This window comes from Sarcophilus harrisii, chromosome 2 (genome assembly GCF_902635505.1).
Source record: "Sarcophilus harrisii chromosome 2, mSarHar1.11, whole genome shotgun sequence".
In the NCBI taxonomy this organism is placed as follows: Eukaryota; Metazoa; Chordata; class Mammalia; order Dasyuromorphia; family Dasyuridae; genus Sarcophilus; species Sarcophilus harrisii.
In genome coordinates, this window is record NC_045427.1 from 510,051,655 (window position 1) to 510,071,732 (window position 20,078).

Genomic DNA, 20,078 nt, shown 5'->3' on the forward strand with positions numbered 1-20,078 from the left:
TTTCTTCTAATCAGATTTTATGATTAATTTGTTCTACTCAGGAATTAGATCTCCATATGACAAATCACTGGCAAAGTTGAATGGGAAGGAAATTAACTTGGTCTGGATAAAGTTGAGGGAAATCTGGTCTGTGTGAGAGGAAAGGTGACATGGGAAATAACCATAGAGCAAAACCAAGTTATTTCCCTGTTGTTTGGGGACATGTTTATGTTCTTCAAATACTAAACACTTTTACTGCAAGGTTGAAATTATGTGTTCCACCAGTCACTGTTAAAACTCCTGCGTGTTTTTACAGTGTTGACTCGTTCTAACAAGCATTCAGTGTAATAGGAAATCAAAAACAGTATGGAACAGCTTACACTAACACTGAATTAAAATGGTCCATCTGCTCTTGGTTTAAATTTTTGGAGCTAGCTTTTTCATCTCTGTAGGGTTTTTTCACTTCCTATTACAGAGGCCTTTAAAGATAGACCTTGAGTTGGTATAAAATCTACAGCTCTGGAGTATAAATGTCTATTTAAAGTAAAACTGTCTGGAATTCCTACTCCCTCTTTCCCCCCAAAATACTCTATTTATTTGGCTAGGAAAGATAATTGTGAAACCTAACACTTTGGCTCATGCCATAGGGTCTAAAGCTAGAAAGACTCTCAGAGGTTGTCTACTCCTGACTCCTCATTTTAAAGATAAGGAAACTGAGGCTGAGAGCAGTTAAATGAGTTGTCTAAAGTCATATAGATAATAAGCAGGAGAGGTAAAATTTAGACCTATATCCTTCCTTTTCTCTAAATCCAGTGCTCTTTTCACTGTACCAAAGAACCTCTTTATTTCACATTCAAATAAAAGTTTGGTTAAACTTTCTGAATTTCAACATTAACTATGAAAAAAATTCATAAAACTGAATAATAATGGCATTCATTGATTATTTGAAAATAGTAAATAGCCAAGTACAAGCTGGGATCATTATTACCATTTTCCCCATCTTTTATTAAGACTACCACTGTCAATTCCTTCAAAGCAGATGTGTAACATTAAAGATGGAAAATGGAGACTGGCCTCATTTCTCCTAAATGTGACTATAAAATAGAAAGAATCAATTTCTGGGACTATTATTTTTTCCTTATGATGATCACAAACTATGAAGTGCTATGATGGAGTGGAAAGAGTGCTAGATTTTGAAAGAGGGCCTGGATTCAATCCATTTTGCCACTTGCCAATTATGTAACCTTCGGTCACTTTATCTCTTTGTGTCTCAATATCCTCATCGAGAAAGATTAAGGAGTCTCTAATCTATGATCCTATGAATAAACATTTTCAAATTTATAAATCTTAGACCCATGTAACCTCTTCTTAGAGCTTGATAAGATGCTCTGGAAGACATAAGAGCTTGGCTATGGGAGTCATCCCTTGACAATTACAAGCAAAGACATCACTACTCCTTTGAGTCTTAGTTTTCTTATCTCCTCCTATACATGAGGAAACAGGTTGAGAGATATAATACAATTTACACATCATTACACAGATAGTAGATAGCAGATCCAGGATTCTGAATCCAGTTCTTCTGACATAAAATTCAATGTTTATAAACACATCTAGAACTAGCTAGCTATCAGTGGTATTTTAGTCATATATGCTACATTCCTTAAGCTATATTACTAACATTTAATCCTTTCATACTTATCTCAAAGAAAGTTACTTAGGGACTTAAGTGAGGTGTAAAAAAAATATTGAAAATGCTAAGGAAAACAATTATGCTTAAAAGACTAGAAAAAAGTAATTAATCCTTCTCTGAAGCATTTGGCATTTGACACTATTAATCATCCCCTCCTTGAAACTCTCTATGCTTCTTTAAATAGAGTAACTTCTCTATATAGAGAATACCCTCTTATCACTTTTGTAAATTAACACTGGACTGATTCTCCTCTACTACTCTAGCCATTTATTCTCTGTTGGATTCCCTTCCCCTTCCCTCCTTTAAATATGGCTGTAAAAAGGCTCAGACCTCAGTTCCAGTTTTCCACCACTACAAACTTCCTTCTTCTCATAGTTTCAATTCTCTCTTCCCTTCAAATGATTCTCAAATCTACAACTCTAGCCCTTGTTACACAGCAATTACAAATCTGAAACTTCCTACTCAAAAACCTCCAAACAAAACCAAACTCATCATCTTTTTCCCTAAATCCAAATATCCATCAATACTTTTCTATGCCTGTCAATGATACTATCATTCTTTCAGTCTCCCAGGCTCAAAATTTTGGAGTGATTGATGACCTTCCACCCAATCCCCTTCACCAAGTTAGCCACTAAGTCTTTCTAATTCTTCCATTAAATGTCTTTTACATCCATCTCTTCCTTTATATTTCCATACCCAACTGCATCCAGGGCCACCTCCAGGTGATGTGATCTATGTCTGGCCACTGGACCCAGATGGCTCTGAAGGAGAAAGTGAGACAGGTAACTTTGCCCAGCCCTCCCTCACTTCAATCCAACTCACCTGCATGTCATGGCCTCACCTTCCTAATGTCTTGTTCCTCTTTAAAAACAAAGGGCAAATAAAAATCACAACAACCATCACAATTCTAGCTCACTCCTTTTGCACATATCCAATCAGTTGATAGGTACTTTTATTATTTTTTTTCTCCACGGTATGTCTCATATGGGTCACCTCATCTTCATTCACACAGTCCTAGTTTAGCCCCTCATTACCTCTTATCTAGACAACTGTAATATCTTCCTAATTAGTTTTCCTGCTTCTAATGTCTTCCCACTCTAGTTCATCCTTACACAACTGCCAGAATCATTTGAGGTTGTATAGTGTGCTGGGCCTGGAGACAGGAAGAGCTGCGTTCAAATTAAATCTCAGTCACTTAGCTATATAAGTTAACATATAACCCTGGGCAAGTCTGTCTGTCTCAGTTTCTTTGACTGTAAAATTGGGGATTATAACTGCACTTACCTCCCAGGTTTGTTGTGAGAATCAAATGAGATAAAGTGTTTAGCACAATGCCTGACCCATAGTGGGTACTGTATAACTGCTTATTCCCCCTTCTCTTCCTAAAGCACAGCTGTGACTATGCTACTCACAGCCACTCCCCACCCCACACAGTCAACTCATTTGGTTCCATATGTAGGCTCAAATTTAAATTCCTCTGTTTGGCATTTAAAGTTCTTCCTACCTATCTAATCTTCTTACAAATAACTCTCCTCCACACACTCTACAATTAGCCATACTTACTAGTTGCCTCATATACAACCCTATCTGTTCTATTTCTGTGCCTATAAACAGGTTCCTCCTCATATCTTGAACTCTCTCCCTCTGTCTTTCTGTCTCTGTCTCTCTCTGTCTCTCTCTTCTCTCTCTCTCTCTCTCTCTCTCTCTCTTGGCCATTAATCTCCTTAAAGCATAAGTTTTTCATAAATAACTGTTCATTAAATATATTTGGTGAATCACTATTTTCAAGTGTGATTGGAAGAAAGTGATTTTTCACCTAAAAGATATGGGAGTCATCTCTTTGACAATTACAAGCAAATACATCACCACTTCTTTGAGTCTTAGTTTTCTTCTCTCCTCCTATAGTCTGTGATCTAGTGAAAATGGTCTTCTTTCTGTTTCTCACATGACATCCCAACTCCCACTTCGGTGCCCTTGCACTGACCATCTTCCATGTCTAGAGTAACCTCCCTCTCCATCTTTCCTACATGGAGTCCCTTTCTTCCTCCAAGCTGAAACTCAAGCACCACTTTTGCATGACCTTCTACCTGGTCCCCCAACAACTATTAAGTTTCCTCCTTCCCAAATTAGTTTTTAACTACTTTTTGTATATTCTGTTTATATTAATTCTATCTCTATATCTATTTGTATCTATCTCTATATTTTGGTACACATCTTCACATGAGAATGTAAGGTCCTTACTTTATTGGACATTGTGCCTAGCATATGTAGGCACTTAGTAAATATTTGTTGATGTATAAAATAGGAGAAGTAAAGAATAACAAATTACAGATTCAGATCGCAGAAAGTCAGAGTTTTAAGTAATCTCAATGGTCACTTAGTGCCCCAAAAGAGTTTCCACTACAATACACCCAAGATATGTTTTTCCAACCATTACTTGCAGATCTCCTATGTCCTGAGGCATCTCCTTCCACTTTTAGAAACTGTTTTGACTTTCTGCTGCTTCAACACATGGCTCCTAATTCTGCCCTTTGAGGTCAACATAACAAATCTTTCTACCTCACACGGTTACAGTGAGAAAAGTATTTTATAAAACATCAAACACAATAATATGAACTTCTGTTGCTGTTACAAAAAGCACAAATTCCTTTGCCTGGCATTCCAAGCCCCCTGCACTCTCACTGCCACTCACTTCTTCTATTCTTCTCCTACAAGAGTTGTTCTAACCTTGTCGAATGATTTTCTTCCTGACCTACCATGAGCATATCTTTTCATCAAGCAGGACACCATGTCCATGAATGAGTAGCCTCCACTAGGAATGCTTGTTGTGCTTGATCCCTTGACATGACTAAGATGCATGTACTGATCATAGTCTCATTGGACACTCCTTTCTTCTTGCTTGGGTTCTATTAGTCTCCAGATTATTCTATCATCTAAACTGCCATGGATCAAAGTGAGAACAATGAATATTAATAGCGAGGTCATACTACTCTACCTCCTCTTCAATTCACCTAATTCCTAACTTTTATTCAAGGTCTAGCTTACATTTAATCTCTTTCCCCTAATGACCTCAGACTCTTGTGGCATCATTTGGCCATAAGCATATACTAGTATATAGTCCTTTCTTCTTTTGGCCTTTGTATATACTGGCTATAAAGAAAGGATTTCTATTTCTACCCATGATATCTAATAAATGACTCTACACACAATGGGCATTCATTAAATATTTGATAATCATAAAGATGATGTTGGTATCAAAATATAATTTCCTTTTAGACTGTAAGCTTCTTGAGAGTAAAGGACTGTTTCATTTTTGTCTTTGTATCTATCTCCTGCATTTAGCATCAGTCTGGAACATAGTAAGTTAATAATTAACAATAATAATAACAAATAAATACCAGTGGCTGACTGGTAGATAGTAGTGAAGGTGGTATTGATGAATTAGAGTTGTCTGGTAGAGAGAAAATTAAAAAGGGGACTGGAGACCTAGTAACTTGTATTTCCACATAAGATCATAAATTCAGAGATAAATCTTCTAATTCTGGCCCCTCATTTTACATAGAGATGAGAAAACTGAAGCTTAGTAATATTAAGTGTCCTCCCAAGGGTGATATAATTCATAAGTAACTGGGACTGGATTCAAAACTCTTCCTAACTTCAAGTGCAGGACTTTATCCATTATACCATATATCCTCTATTAGTTTTCCTTACAAAGAGCTTCAGTGTTTGTTTTTTGGGACAATTTTTACCCACAGTTCCATGTTTTGTACTACAGACTTAAACAAAACAAATCTAAGTCTTCTATGTAATCAATGGAAATCACATTTAACAAAAGGAATTATCATTTACTTTAATATTGTACACTAAGGACCGTGAAACTTTTCCATCTGACTTGCAGCTGAAACCTTTCCTATCTGTTGTGGCCAGGGGCATACTTAAAGCCAGGGGCTCTTGAGAGTATATTTTAAAATCTTCATTGTGAACATATAAATCTCAGAAATCAATTGCTATAAATAGGAAGTTGGTTCATCATTTTGTTGATGTAGGGAAAATTTAATAATGTAGATTAAGCTTGAAAATTTGTGCACATGTAAGAAACGACAAGCAGGATGGTTTTAGAAAAATCTGATAAGACTTAGATGAATTGATGCAAAATTAAATGAAGAGAACCAGGAGAACACTGTACACAGTAACAACAATATTGTACAATGACCAGTTGTGAATTACTTAGTTATTCTCAGCAATACAATGATTTAATGCATTCCAAAGGATGCATGATGAAAAATGCTATTACCTCCAGAGAAAGACAGAAAGATAGATAGGCTGATAGAGTCTGATTGTTGATCAAAGCATACTTTATTTTTTATTTTTATTTTTTTTTTGATCAAAGCATACTTTTAAAAAAAAAACTTTTTTTCTTGTGGGTATTTTTTTGTTTGTATTTTCTTTTGCAACATGGCTAACATGGAAACATTTTGCGTGATTACATGTGCTTAATGTATGTCAAATTGTTTGTCTTCTCAGGGAGTGGGGAGAGGAGGGAAGGAGGGTAAGAAGTGGAAACAAGGTTTTAAAAAACAAATGTTAAAAAATTATTTTTACATGTAAGAAAAATAAAATAAAATTTGAAAATTTAATTTTAAATTTTTTTGTACATGCATTTCCACCCCTATCCCCTCACAGAGCCCACAGGCCAATGGGGGTCTATGAATCTTAGTCATGTCAAGGGGATCAGACACAACAAATATTCCTAGTGGAGGCTCCTTATTCATTGACATAATGTCCTGGTTGGTGAAAAAGAAATGTTCATGGTATGTCAGGAAGAAAATTGTTAAACTAGATTAGAGCAACTCTTATAGGAGAAGATTCAGGAAATGAAATCATTACCAGACCGGAGTATATAATAATAATAATAACACTAACAAAAATAATAACTGACATTTGTAAAGCACTTTAAGGTTGTAAAGTACTTTATCTGCATTATCACATTTGAATCTCACAACACCCCAGCCTATTGTCCCCATTAGAGCTTCTTGAGAGTAGTGAGTTTTACTTTTACATTTGTATCCCCAGAGCCTTAAACATGTAAGTGTTTAATAAAAGTTTCATTCATTCATTCCTAACAACTTTTCAAAGACTTGAAAAAAGCTATGTCCCATTCCTCTCTCCAATCCTCTCCCAGTCTCCTCTCTATAGACTAAACTTAGCAGTTTATTTCCTTCAAGAAGTCAACTATATCACGAATCTGCAGTCCTTCTGAGTGCCCTCATTTGGATTTTTTAATAGTTTATTAATGCCCTTCTTAAACTGTGGTCTCCAGAACTGAAAACAATATTCAAGATTTGATCTGACTGGGGCAAAGTTTAAAAAGAACATTGCTTCCTTATCCTGGAAACTGTGGCCTTTGCATTATAGTGCAATTTTGCCTTAAATTTCTTGGCTGCAATTTAGACTCAAATTGAGCTTACAGCCCACTAATAATCTCAGATCTTTTTTCTTTTTTTTTGTTCATTAATTCAATCATTCATTTATAGATTTTTAATATTCATTTAAAATTTGGGTTCTAAATTCTCTTTAGAGTTGTTTTAATTTTCATGTCTCTTATCAGTGATTTGGGACAATTTTTATGTGACTTTAATGACTTGTAATTTTTTTGAGAACTCTTAACCATTTATCCTTTTGGAGAGTAGCTCTTGATTCCTTTCTTCTTCTAATAGTAACATTCTCCAGGTCATTTTTCCCTCCAAAGAGCTTTTTCATACAAACTACTATATAACCATGTTTTTCCTTCTCATATGAAAGTAATATTTAAAAAAATACAATGGATTACCTTTTTCCTCAATAAATTCCACTTTCTTAGATTTAGCCCCATTTTCCAGGTGGGACTGATAACATTTATTACAAAGATCAACTTATAACTTCTTATAAGTTAAAATTAATCTAGTCTAGGCCTTAAGCATACATGCTGGTACCCATTTGTAGGTCTGTTTTTTGACCATTGTTTCCATGGTACTCACCTCAGTAGACCCTGTGAAGGCAATCTTGTCTATGCCAACATGAGAAGCAATTGCTGCCCCTGCTGTTGGCCCATATCCTGGCAAGATATTGATGACTCCTGGTGGAAAGCCAGCCTGACAAAATACAATTGGAGGAGACATTCTTTGTTGAAGTTGATCACAGACTACACAATCTAGGCTCTAGTAGCCCTTTGGCAGGGCCAGTTCTAATGTCAGTTTCTCTTACCTCCTTGATGAGGGCTCCCATGTAGAGAGCGCTGAGAGGCGTTTGTTCCGCAGGCTTAATAACTACTGTATTGCCACAGCACAGAGCTGGAGCAATTTTCCAGGCAAACATCAGCAGGGGGAAGTTCCACTGAGAGGAGGAAAAAAAAAATCTCAGGATGGAAAAACCACTTTTTTTTCAAATCATGACTGCTCAGATTTCTCAACAAAAATCTTGTCCAGTACAAAGTACTGGTGTTTGGGTTTTTAATCACCCCTCTTAAATATGGAGAAGGGCTGACCTTAAAATTCTTCCCCTTCTGTCTATTCATTGATTCACCAATCTTACCAACCACCAGCAACCCCATTCTCCAAAGCAATGATATGATGTAGGATTTGTTTGTTGAGAAACCTCAGGCTGTTGGCTTTTGTGAGCTTTCGGTTCAGAAGGTACCTTTTTTCCTCCTTAGTACTTGGAATTTTGGCACTGGTGGTGCCTTTTCTTTTTCAAACTCTTTAGATTTTGAGTTCCCTGAAAGCAGAGACTGTGTCTTTGCTTTTCTATATTCTCAGAGCCTAACACAGTGTTTGGAAAGTAAAAGGCATTTAATAAAATTATTGCTGACTTGACTTGGGAAAACTGAAAATTCTCCCAGTTTGTAAGGACCAGACCCAAGGGCTCCTGATGAGAATCATAGTTGAATCAACATTTGTTTGAAAACCATATCTTTTTTTTCCCTCTGTGCCTACAAGTTATTATAGAAGTTACTCTGTATATTAGCAAATGCATATCAAAGTTACATGTTTCAACTTAATTATAAATTTGGGTTCTATTCCACAGTTACATACAAATGGAGACTGAAAATTAAAATACATGAGTAAGCACATAGATGCATTCATGGGGAAATTGGTTTAAGTTGTTTTTAAAAGACCATTAAGATTATACTGTCATCAGCTCAGGCATATATCCTGGTAGTATCAGATGTCATTGATAATTTCATTAAGAAAGAAAACAGAAATCTTGGTCACCTAGACTTTAGCCTCTGACTGTCTGAAGCTTCTCAGCTGCCATGCTCAGAGTCTTCTTCCTAGCCCTGGCAAGCTTGCAAAAATATACAAGTGTCTTGCCTTCATCAAACACTCAATTTCTTTTCCCCACAGTTGTTTATAAACTTGAGAGCCCACAGTGATGTTTTAATTCCATCCACAGTATATAAATCTTAGAGCCCAGCACTTGAGCTAAAGAGGGATGGTGAGCAGTGCTTGGTCTGTCAGGGACAGCTACAGCTTGGGGGAGGATTAAAGGGTAAAAGGAGCAAATTGTGGTTCAGATGACAGATTCTATATCTTTGTGTACTGGTCTAGGAAGATTTGTCTAAGTAACTTAAAACAGAAGAGTCTTATTCTAACAATTCTTCCTTGTTTTTGTTTTTTTTCCCAAAAGGTAGCAAGTTTAACAGCAGTTAGAAGCTTGGGGTATGGGGAGAGGGAGGGTTATCTCTAACCACAAATAATCAATTACATCCAAAGAAAGATGTCCAGTATGAGAACTCCCTCCACCAACACTAAATACAACCCTCTAGGACTTAGTAATTAAGTCATAAGGAGTAACCTTAAATAAAAAAGGATTATTGCTATTGGCTACTGTCAGAGATAGGATTTAAGTTCAGGTCTTCATTATGCCAAGTTTAACATTCTAAATTGCTTCTTTACAGTGACTAGTGACTGGCTAGATAGATGATATGGTTAACAAAAAGAACACTGGCTATGGCATCAGAGAAGTTGCTACTATATTAACTGCAATATTTGGCTATGGCACTTATCTTCGGAGCCTCAATTTCCTTAGCTGTAAAATTTAGGAATTAGATTAGTTAGTCCCTAATGCCATTTTCTACTTCTAATTTCCCCAGAGACTTTGAAAATCAAAACAATTCCCCTTTCCCCCAAACCAGTGAATATTTCAATCTGCTCCCCTATGGTTTGTAAAGGAAAACTTCTTACACCATAGTGTAATCATTTCATTTGAGCCTCCCCTTGAAATCACTGCCAGAAACTATTAGCCAGTACTTTTAAAAGATAGATTATTCAGTGATGTCCTAGGCTGTGCCAAGGGTGTGTATGGGAGAGAGAGAGAGAGAGAGAGAGAGAGAGAGAGAGAGAGAGAGAGAGAGAGAGAGAGAGAGAAAAGACAATGTTTAATGGGCCAACCCAAACACTGAAGCACTACACTGATTTCCCTTTAAAAGATACACAACAGCCCAGCATGGTTTCAATTATGTCCATGACGTTAATTGTGCTGCTGTGTCTTGTGGAGTGTCTTCTAGCTAAATTCCTGTGAAAAGAAACAGTGGGAAAGAATGGGATTAAAATTCCATATAAAATAATATAATCTGCCTGGAAAGATGGTGAGTCAGAGTTCTAAAAAATAAATAAGCAAACATTACAAAGCATTCATTTTCCATAAGCTGCCTGGGCATCCATAACCAGGGGCAGATTATTAATACTCTGTGTCTCACTTTGCTTATTTTAATCATGAGAATTCCATGACTTGAGAACTCAACTCCTGGTAACAGAACTGAAACCCTATTAACCTGTTCAAATAAGCATTTGCAGGGAGGCTGTTAAAGATATGTCAACAACATGATCTCAGCCCTTTTTTCCCCCTGTAATGGAAAACACACATTGTTGAGGTCCATGTTTTATGTGTCTTTAAAGAGAACTCAGTTCAAATGAAAATAAATATGAGGCGTGAGGAGGAGACACACTCACCGGGATGATCTGTCCACACACTCCAATGGGTTCGTGTCTTGTAAATGTGAAATAATCTCCATCTGAAACAGATGAGCATGGACACCCTTCAGGAGAGTTTGAACTTAAAGAATCAAACCCACAATGCAGAAGGAGAGGGAGGGAAGCTGGATAGCAGCAAAAATGGGGAGAGAGATGAAACGTTCACACTGAGCCATTCCTTAAAGTTCTTATAGGAGCAATGGTTACAAGATTACTGAATCCAAGCATAAAAACAGAGGGAAAATGGTAAAGGCAAAAATGGAGGGTATGAGTAGTATGAGTAGTCACATCTTACAACAATCAAAAATATATTGAGCACAATTCTTTAGAGGGAAAAAATACTAGTCACTGAGGGGGGGAAGGGAGTAAAATTGAAGTGTCATATAATTTAAAATAATTAAATGTGAAACCAGTTCCTACAGGGAAGATAGTATGGAAAGTATACTGGGTTTGGAGTTATAGGATCTGGGTTCAAATCTAGCTCTCTCCTATATCTCCCTGTGTGGATAGAAATTGGACCTAAGATTTCACTGGTACAGGAGACTCTTAGGTACACCTACTTGCCTACAAGAAAAGGACAAGTTATCCAGAATCACACAGCCAATGTATTCAAGGCAGCACTTGAGGCTAGCTCTTCCTGTTATCAAGCCCAGCTCTCTAGCCATTCAACAACCCTTGACAGATGCAAATCCACTCACCTATGTGACTCTGGACAGATCCCTTCTCTTTTTTGTACCTCAATTTCCTCATCTATAAAATAAGGAGTAGAGACTAGATAATTTTTGAGGTACCTTACAATTTAAGATCTGTGACCAAAATCCACAATAACAGAGTATCTAATAATCTAATATAAGAAAGTCTGGGGTCACAGTAAATAGGGTGTAAGATTTGGACTCAGGAAGACTCGGTTTCATGAGTTCAAATCTGGCTTCAGAAACTTACTAGCTGTGTGACTCTAATATACTATTTAATCCCTTTTGCCTCAATTTGCTCATCTGTAAAATGATCTGCAAAAGGTAACAGCAAACCACTCAGTATCTTGACCAAGAAAATCCTAAATGAGATCACTGTCAGATATGACTGAAATGACTGAATGACAAATAATCTAATAGACTTAAAATGCCAGCCAGTAGAAAGAAGTGAAGGCAACAATAAACACATATTCTTTATATTGCCACCAATAACCTAATTCAAGGAAAGAAAATAAACTCAATGAGTCTTAGAAAAAGAAGATGGCCACTTTGAAGGCTGTATAGGATTGTGATCAAGAGCATATGATACAATGGAAGTACTGTTGTCTTTGAAATCAGAGGCAGATGTAGCATTAACCTTAGAGTGAGGAGGACCTGGGTTCAAATATGACCTCAAATACTAGCTGCATGAGCCTGGATAAATCACTTAATTCAATTGAAAGAAGAAGAAGAGAAAGATAAGGGAGGGAAGAAAAAGGAGGAGAAAGAGAAAGACAAGGAGGAGGAGGATGAGCAGGAGGAAGAGGAGGAGGGGGAGGAGAAAAAAGGGAGGAGAAGTGGGAAGGAGAAGACAAAGAAGGAAGAGAAGGAGGAAAAGAAAAAAAAGAAAAAGAAAGAGCAAAAGTAAAACAAGAAATTGCTATAATTATTCAGATTATGTAGCCTCCTAAAATCCAAACCATTTAAAACAAAAAATCTTCCAACATTTTTCTACTGAGAAAAAGGAAATTTATTTGATCCAAATTATTCAGATTAATCATCTATTATTCGCAATGATGGTCAAAAACAATGGAAATAATGAGGAGAAAATTCCTTTTTGGATCTTTTATACATCAAAGCAAATTGAAAAGTTCAATCAAGCTGTTACCAAAACAAACAAACAAATTCAGAACCAAAAATGATTGTTGGTTTTTAAAAATTGAATTGGCTGATTGTTTTGGTTTGGTTTAGACATGGCCAAACATCTTAGGGATAATTTGCCTCCCAGGGAAAAGAAAAGAATAATCAAACAAATTTGTTCATATTATCAAGCAGTATAAAGATGACCATGGCATAATGGATAGAAAACTGGCCTGGAAGCCAAGAAGACCTGGATTAAAATCTCATCTCTAACACATACTGGCTTTGTGACCCTGGGCTTAACTTAATTACTTAACCTCTCAATGTCCCAGTCAAATTCCTAAAACTGAAGATTCCAATCTCTGTTAGTAGAAGTCTTTTACCAAAAAAATTATGGGTCCTGTCCAAAAACAAGTAATCAATCTTCCTTAATGTTGTTTACAAATAGTCAAGAAGAAAAATAAAAGACCTGCCCTTTGCCATTTTTAGAAAGAAGACAAAATTCTTAGAAAATTAGAATTATTGTTGAGATTTCCTAGGAAATCCCAAATATTCAATTCTAGAATTATCAGAAAATAAAAGACATTAGTTAGCATAAAAATTTTAAAAATGGGGTAGCTCCACATCTATGTGTAGTACTCATTCCTAAGGAAACCCCAAAGAACCAAATATCTCATTTAGTCTCAGAAGTGGAAGGATGGAGTTAGTGTATGTTATTTAAAATGGTCTGAAAAGGAACCAGGTAGTCCAAGGAGAAAGAAATTATGCTATTGAGTTGAAAGAGGGCAAAGGAAAATTTGGAGAAACATTTCAAAAGCTAAGCTCTCAAAATGTGAGTTAGCTTGAAGAATGATTTCCCAGGGGATACCTCAGTATTGGAAACATTTAAAACTTTCCTGGATATACTGTTCATATTTCTGACATACAGGCAAAGATACCCATCCACAATAGACTATGACATGGTGCTCCCAATGTTTTAGCTTTTCCTAGTCAATAGAAAGTATCTTGATTTTTTTCAAACCATAAGAAGTTCTTTACCACTCATTTATAGCTAGGGAGACCAAAGGCAACCCATGGATTAGGACTGACAAATAATTGAATTTTAAAATTGCAATGGATTTAGATACTACTTATCTGGGACACTAAGGTAAGTTGGGAGTTATTTCTTCTCCTAGGAATGCAGGTAACCCAGAGACTTCTTAAAGAAACTTGTGTGCTATTCAAGTTCTCACAAATTTGCAAGCTAGAGGAACCTGAGAGGCTAAGTGACTAAGAATATTTGTTAAATGCATGTAACATGGACACATTATTGTTGGGGGGAGACAGGTAAGATACAAAATTTAGATAAGAAGCTTAAACAAGACAAAATTTCTGCTCTTGAGATATTTATAATCCACTGGGAGGCTAAGGGAATAATAACACTTGTAGAGCACATCAGAGCATTTTAAAATAGAATGTGAAATGAATAGTAAGAATCAGGAAAATATAATTGGAATAATGCTTTTAAATATATAAAATAAATGAATGATTACAAAGGAAATCAAAACAACTATTGAAATAGTTATCTTTTTTTTTTTTTTTAAGGTCATGGACTTTAGGTTAAGAACCCCTGGTCTAAACCAAATCCTCCTGACTATGCAACACAGAACATTCTGTTTTTCTTCCTTGACCCAAAGGATATCTAGAATGTCATATGTCTGGAATGATTAGTGTTTTTTTCCCCATCTTTTATTTACAATATTTGACAACAATCATTATACTTTAAGAGAAGTAGAAAAGACTGTGTTATTCTTGCTCTAAGATCTTACTTGGTACTCCCTCTCAGTTCAAAGCCATAGTTTTAGGCCTAATAGCTTCATTTTTATATATTCAATCCTGGCCCACATAGATGTGGCTCCATAACTCAGCAAGCTCACTTTGCATTTACCAGAAGTATAGGGAGAATCAGATAACATCTGTTTTGGCCAACTAATCAGGATGAAATCTTGGCTCAGAGAGCTAAAAAAAAAGGTGAAGCATCAGAATTGGAAATACAACACAGTGCTTTAATAACACTTGTGACTTCTATTTAGTTTTTCCATTGATAAAATGAACAGAACAAAGCTGTCATCTCTCACCAAGCTCTTAGTAATGAACACCATTTTTAAAAAATTTTATTTAATAGCTTTTTATTTACAGGTTATATGTATGGGTAACTTTACAGCATTAACAATTGCCAAACTTATTGTAATGAACACCATTTAAAGCTGACTCTTAAAAAAAAGAAGCCTTAAATATTGTTTTCCTTCAAAGCAGATATGTTTATATCCAATTGTGTTGTAGGAGAAAATAACTATCTGTTTCATGTAAAATGACTCATTATAACATGAATCAAGGATTCATGGCCACCTGCAAAAAGCAAGAGATCCTGAGTCAGGGGACCTCGAATAAAATCCTGTCTCTGATAGCTACTACTCTCTATGGGACCTGACACTCATCAATTAAACTTTTTGTATTACAACTTCTCAATTTATAAAATGAGAGATTTGTACTAAGTGATGTATAACAGGTCAGATTACTATCTGATTTTTTTTCCCTTTTTTTCATCAAAATGTCTATAATGAACCCATAGAGTCCACATTTCTATGTATTCCCAGGTGATGGCAATGGAATCAAAATAACCAGTTCAACATCTTTAACTTCTTCCCAATAGAAAACTACTCTCCACCCACTATTTTGAACTTTGAGAGGCCAACTTTGACCTTCTCTTGTCCAGATTCCCTGGCCATCTCTATTTCACATTTCTGCAAGCGTATTCTTCTACCCACCCTCAAGCTCCCCCCCTTATGTATCATCTTTTCCTGTAAAAATGCAAGCTACCTGAGACTAGGGACAGTCCTTTTATTTGTATTCATACTCCTCAAATTTAACATAGTTTCTGGCAAAAGTAAGCACTTAATATGTATGTGCTCTCTTTCTCTCCTCTCTCTCTCTCTCTCTCTCTCTCTCTCTCTCACCCCTCTGAATCTTTATTCCCTCTATCTTTATCTCTGTCTCCCTCTGTCTCTTTGTTTCTCTTTGTCTCTCCATCTCTGTGTGTCTCTGTCATAGTCTCTCTTTGTGTGTCTGTGTGTGTCTCTCTTTCTCCTTCATTCATCTATCACCTGAAACACAGAGGAAACTGAGGAGAAACCCAGAAAAATAGATAAGTAATATCATAAGATGTAATTGAAACACTGAGCATATATGGAAAGCAAATTAGTAGTCTTAATGGATCTGGTAACAACAAATGGTCTGAGTTTGATGTTAAATGTTCTTGCTGTTAAATATTGGTAAAATAAAAGCTGCAGCATCATTTTGATTAGAACCTAATTTTATTCAGATTTTAATCCATTTGCCTTAACAAGATATTAAACATAGCTTGTAAGGTCTGTTTTCTTCACTTTAAATAAAATGGGTAGATGAAAAGAAATCTAGATTTATGGAATGTAATTTAGGTAATGATCATTCACTTTATAGGCATATCAGGGATATGCCAGGGATAACTCTGACATATCCTGATTGTGTGAATCTGAGGAAGTGATCAAATCTCCCAGTGCGCCACCAAATTTAAAAATTCAAGTTACTGAGCACAGGTGCCCATTTGAATGGAGGAATAAGCCAGTGAAAGGGAGTTCCCTCTACCAATTGTTGCAAGGAATTTGTTTTTAATTTCTTTTTGTTACAATGGAAGAGAAACAAAATAGATTATATTTTTAAAAAAGGAATAGAGGAATAGAGGGTTGTTACAGATGTGAAATGTATACCCTCTCAGATGAAGTCTCTATCACTATGTTATTAATTTTACTTAACTCAGTTGTACTTAGTTACAAGATAACCTCTAAAGAAGTGAATAATCTGTAAATGTCTGCAATGTAAAAAACAAAACACATCCATAAAACTTGCTTTAAAAGGAAAGAAAATGATATGGAAAATGAATGTCTGGAATAGAAGGTATGAATGAGAGGAAACGGGAAAATCAGAGTATTTTAGAAGCCCATTTTCTCTGGGTTTCACAACATTCTTTCATTCTTTAAGTATTTGTCTTTAACTATGTCTGGAAGCCAAATCCATCTTTGTCTGCTGTGCTACTGCCTAGGAGCTAAGAATAAGCTCACTATTTTAAAAATAAATTTGGACAATGTTTGCCAAGCCACAGATTAAAAGAAGAGGTGGATCAAAAATAGGATCCTCATGATGATTTGTCAGGTAATTACAGCATAAGCTAGGAAAAAGGAAAAATTAAGATAAAAGATTCCAGAAATCACATTAATCCAGAAATTAATTCCAGAAATCATATTAATATCATTACAGTATAATAACTAAATGATGTTAACAAATATGCAATATCATTATTATATAATATTACATAAATGTAAATGTGACATAAAACACTACTATCTTGTCTCCCAGGAACTTCCAGCCTCTGATGCTCTGACAGTATCAAAAAAGGAAAGTTCATTATCCTATCAGAATTTTTTCTTCCAGCAGAATCACTTTATAACACATCACACAAGCTGATATTGCCACTGAACCTCACGTTGTCCTAATCAGGCAATTAATAGTAATTGATATGTATACTTATTGTGTATCTAATTTACATTTTAATATATTTAACATCTACTGGTCATCCTGCCATCTAGGGGAGGGGGTGGGGGAGTAAGAGGTGAAAAATTGGAACAAGAGGTTTGGCAGTTGTTAATGCTGTAAAGTTACCCATGCATATATCCTGTAAATAAAAGGCTATTAAAAATAAAAAAAATAAAAAAAAAGACTACTATAGTAAATAGGATATTTTATTGATCAAAAAAAAAAATAGTAATTGATATTTACTTCTATTATCCCATTGTAAGCTCATCATAGGGAATGAGTTATCTGTCTTTCTAAGATTAAAGGGAAAGGTCTAATTCTTCGATGCATGCAAAGAACCATTTGTCTGGTTTGGGAGGCTTTGTTTTGATCACTCCAATACTATCCACTTAGATACCCTAGATTGCTAAGTAAGAACTATTAAATATCCCCTGCCCCACCCTCCCAACTCCCACTTCAGGAAGGTCTCGTGCTTTCTGGTACTAAACAGACTGCAGTGAAAACTTTACAGCTGTAATGACAAACATTAAAAATGCCAACACAAACAATATAACTTTAAGTTGGCATAAAAAAGGTGTTAATACTTTTGAGGATACTTGCTAGGATTCTCACTTCACCTTCCCAGGGGTTTGTGGGATCTGCCTAGAAAGCAGCTTTACATTTTGACATTTTCCCTAAAGCACAGGACTCAAAAAAAATTCTATCTAACCCTCTCTTCAAGACCCTTTCTGAGCACAGAAACCTCAGAGCCCCTACTCTCAAATGGATAGAACCGGCCATTTATTTTAGTACTTCCCACTAAAGGATTAAGGCCCCAGTGTAATCTTCTTTTGGCAACTGTTTCTAAATTATGCTGGTTCTGGTGAAAATTTGGTATTTAGTCCATGAGGCAGTATGATGCAATACAAGGAAAAACAGATTTGAAGTCGTAAAAGACTTCAAGTCTTTTTCCTGTTACCTACTAGAGTTGTGTGACTGTGGTTTAGTCACTTAAAAAATTTTAGTTCTCTGACCTTCGGTTTCTTCATTTCCATGTAAAATGGCGATTGTCATAGTGGTTAACACACAAAATTATTTGAGCATCAAACGAGATAATTGACATAAAGTACCTTTTCTGTAAATGTCCATTATTGTTTATGTGAATTTGGGGCAAAAAGAGGGTCACAATTAATTTTGGAGAAAGTTGTGAAATCTCAATCATATAATCTCATTCAGTTTTTTTAAGACTTTTTACTTGCTATTTATCTATGACCCTCTTAAATTGTGGCATTGTGGACTGAGCATAATTCTCTAGAAGTATCCCAACTTCTGTACATAATATTTCTCTTTTCATTGTGCCATACTATCTTCCTTATTTTTTAAAAAAAAATTTGTATGTACTCTTCAAATGACTCAGCTCATAATACATAACTTCTTTTATTTATTTATTTTATTATTAGTTTAAATTTAATTAAATTATTAAATAACAGTATTATTTATTTTATTATCATTATTTTGTTATTTAACCTATTTTATGTACTTATCTTGGGGCAGCAAGGGAGCACAAGGGATAGAATGCCAAGCCTGAAGTTCAAATTTGGCTTCAGATGCTAATTAGCTGAGTGATCCTGCTCAAGTCACTTAACTCTTTTTGCTTTAGTTTCCTCATCTATAAAATGAGCTGGAATAGGAACTGGCAAACCACTCCAGTATCTTTGCTAAGGAAACCCCAAATTGGATCACAAAGAGTTATACGCAATTGAACAATAACAACAAATGTACTTACATTAGCAGCAACATGGTATACTGCCTGAAGAGCTCAAAATCAAATTGACAGAAATTCAAATTTCCCCTATGACATATTCTAGCTGTTTGACCTTGAGCATGTCAGTGAACCTCTCAATGCTTAGCATTATAGTGTCAAACTCAAATAGAAATGAAGACCACTAATTCTTCATAAAGATTCCTTTAAAACTGCTTCTTGACTTCATTTTAAAATGTACTATTATTTATATTACATTGTTCCAATCATTCTTCCCAGTAGTATTAGAATCAAGATAACAGAAGTACATTAGATTAGCAATTCATCTCAAAAGAATTAAGTTTTCTTTGCATTCATATAAAGTCAATTTCAAAAAGACATTTATTGACAAGAAAAAGCTCATGATTAATACAATAGTAAATTGATTCTCAAAAGGAAGAAAAGGAGCAGCTAGGTGGTGTAGTGGATAGAGCACCAGCTCTAAAGTCAGGAGGACCTGAGTTCAAATTTGGCCTCAGACACTTAATACTTCCTGGCTGTGTGACCCTGGACAATAAATTTAACCCCAATTGCCTCAGCAAAAAAAAAGAAAAAGAAAAGAAAAGAAAAAAGAAAGAAAGAAAGAAAGGGGGGAAAGGAAGAAAAAGGGAAAAAAAGAAACTCTGTTCTACAGAAAAGAATAGTAGACTGGATGCCTGCTGACCTGGATGCCATGGCTGTCTCTTGATCACATAACTGATCCTTTATTTCCCTACTTGTAAAATGAAAATAATTATTTCTACCCCTTCCTAGGTCTTAAGGATATCGAATAGCTTGAGTGATACTACATCTATGAAATTGCTTTAGTGGAAGAAAGCCTTAATTCCCAAGTCATTTTATTTCCCTATCAGTAAAATATTTCCTATTATCCCATCATTGTATTTTCCTACAAGATTGTCAATGTCTGAGTTTCTAGTGATTTCATCTTAATATGAAATAAATACAGTATATTGACCAATTTCAAAAATCTTATTCTTCTACCTCTGACATTATTGACAACAGTTTCTTGATAGTCATTGCTTTTAATTGATTACTTTTATATATGGTGCTTTGCATAAATAATCCAAACTAAAGTATTTACCAAATTTTTTGGTTTGTATGTCCAAAGTATTCCTAATGAAGCACACTCTTCAAAGGATTAGCACAAATGTTGGTGTGCATTTGATTTGGGGAGAGAGGATGCATTCTGCTACTTCATG

General features: G+C 35.5%; 1 protein-coding gene across 1 annotated transcript in view; it reads right to left on the bottom strand.

Annotated features, from left to right (window-relative positions):
* ALDH1A2 (aldehyde dehydrogenase 1 family member A2) overlaps positions 1 to 20,078 on the bottom strand; it is a 111,244-nt gene that overhangs the window by 45,164 nt on the left and 46,002 nt on the right. Inside the window, exons 5-7 of the mRNA XM_003755713.3 lie at positions 10,660 to 10,721; positions 7,913 to 8,041; positions 7,687 to 7,800 (exon numbers count right to left, since the gene is read on the bottom strand). Coding sequence (XP_003755761.1) covers positions 7,687 to 7,800; positions 7,913 to 8,041; positions 10,660 to 10,721 — 305 coding nt within the window. The remainder of the gene's footprint in view (positions 1 to 7,686; positions 7,801 to 7,912; positions 8,042 to 10,659; positions 10,722 to 20,078) is intronic.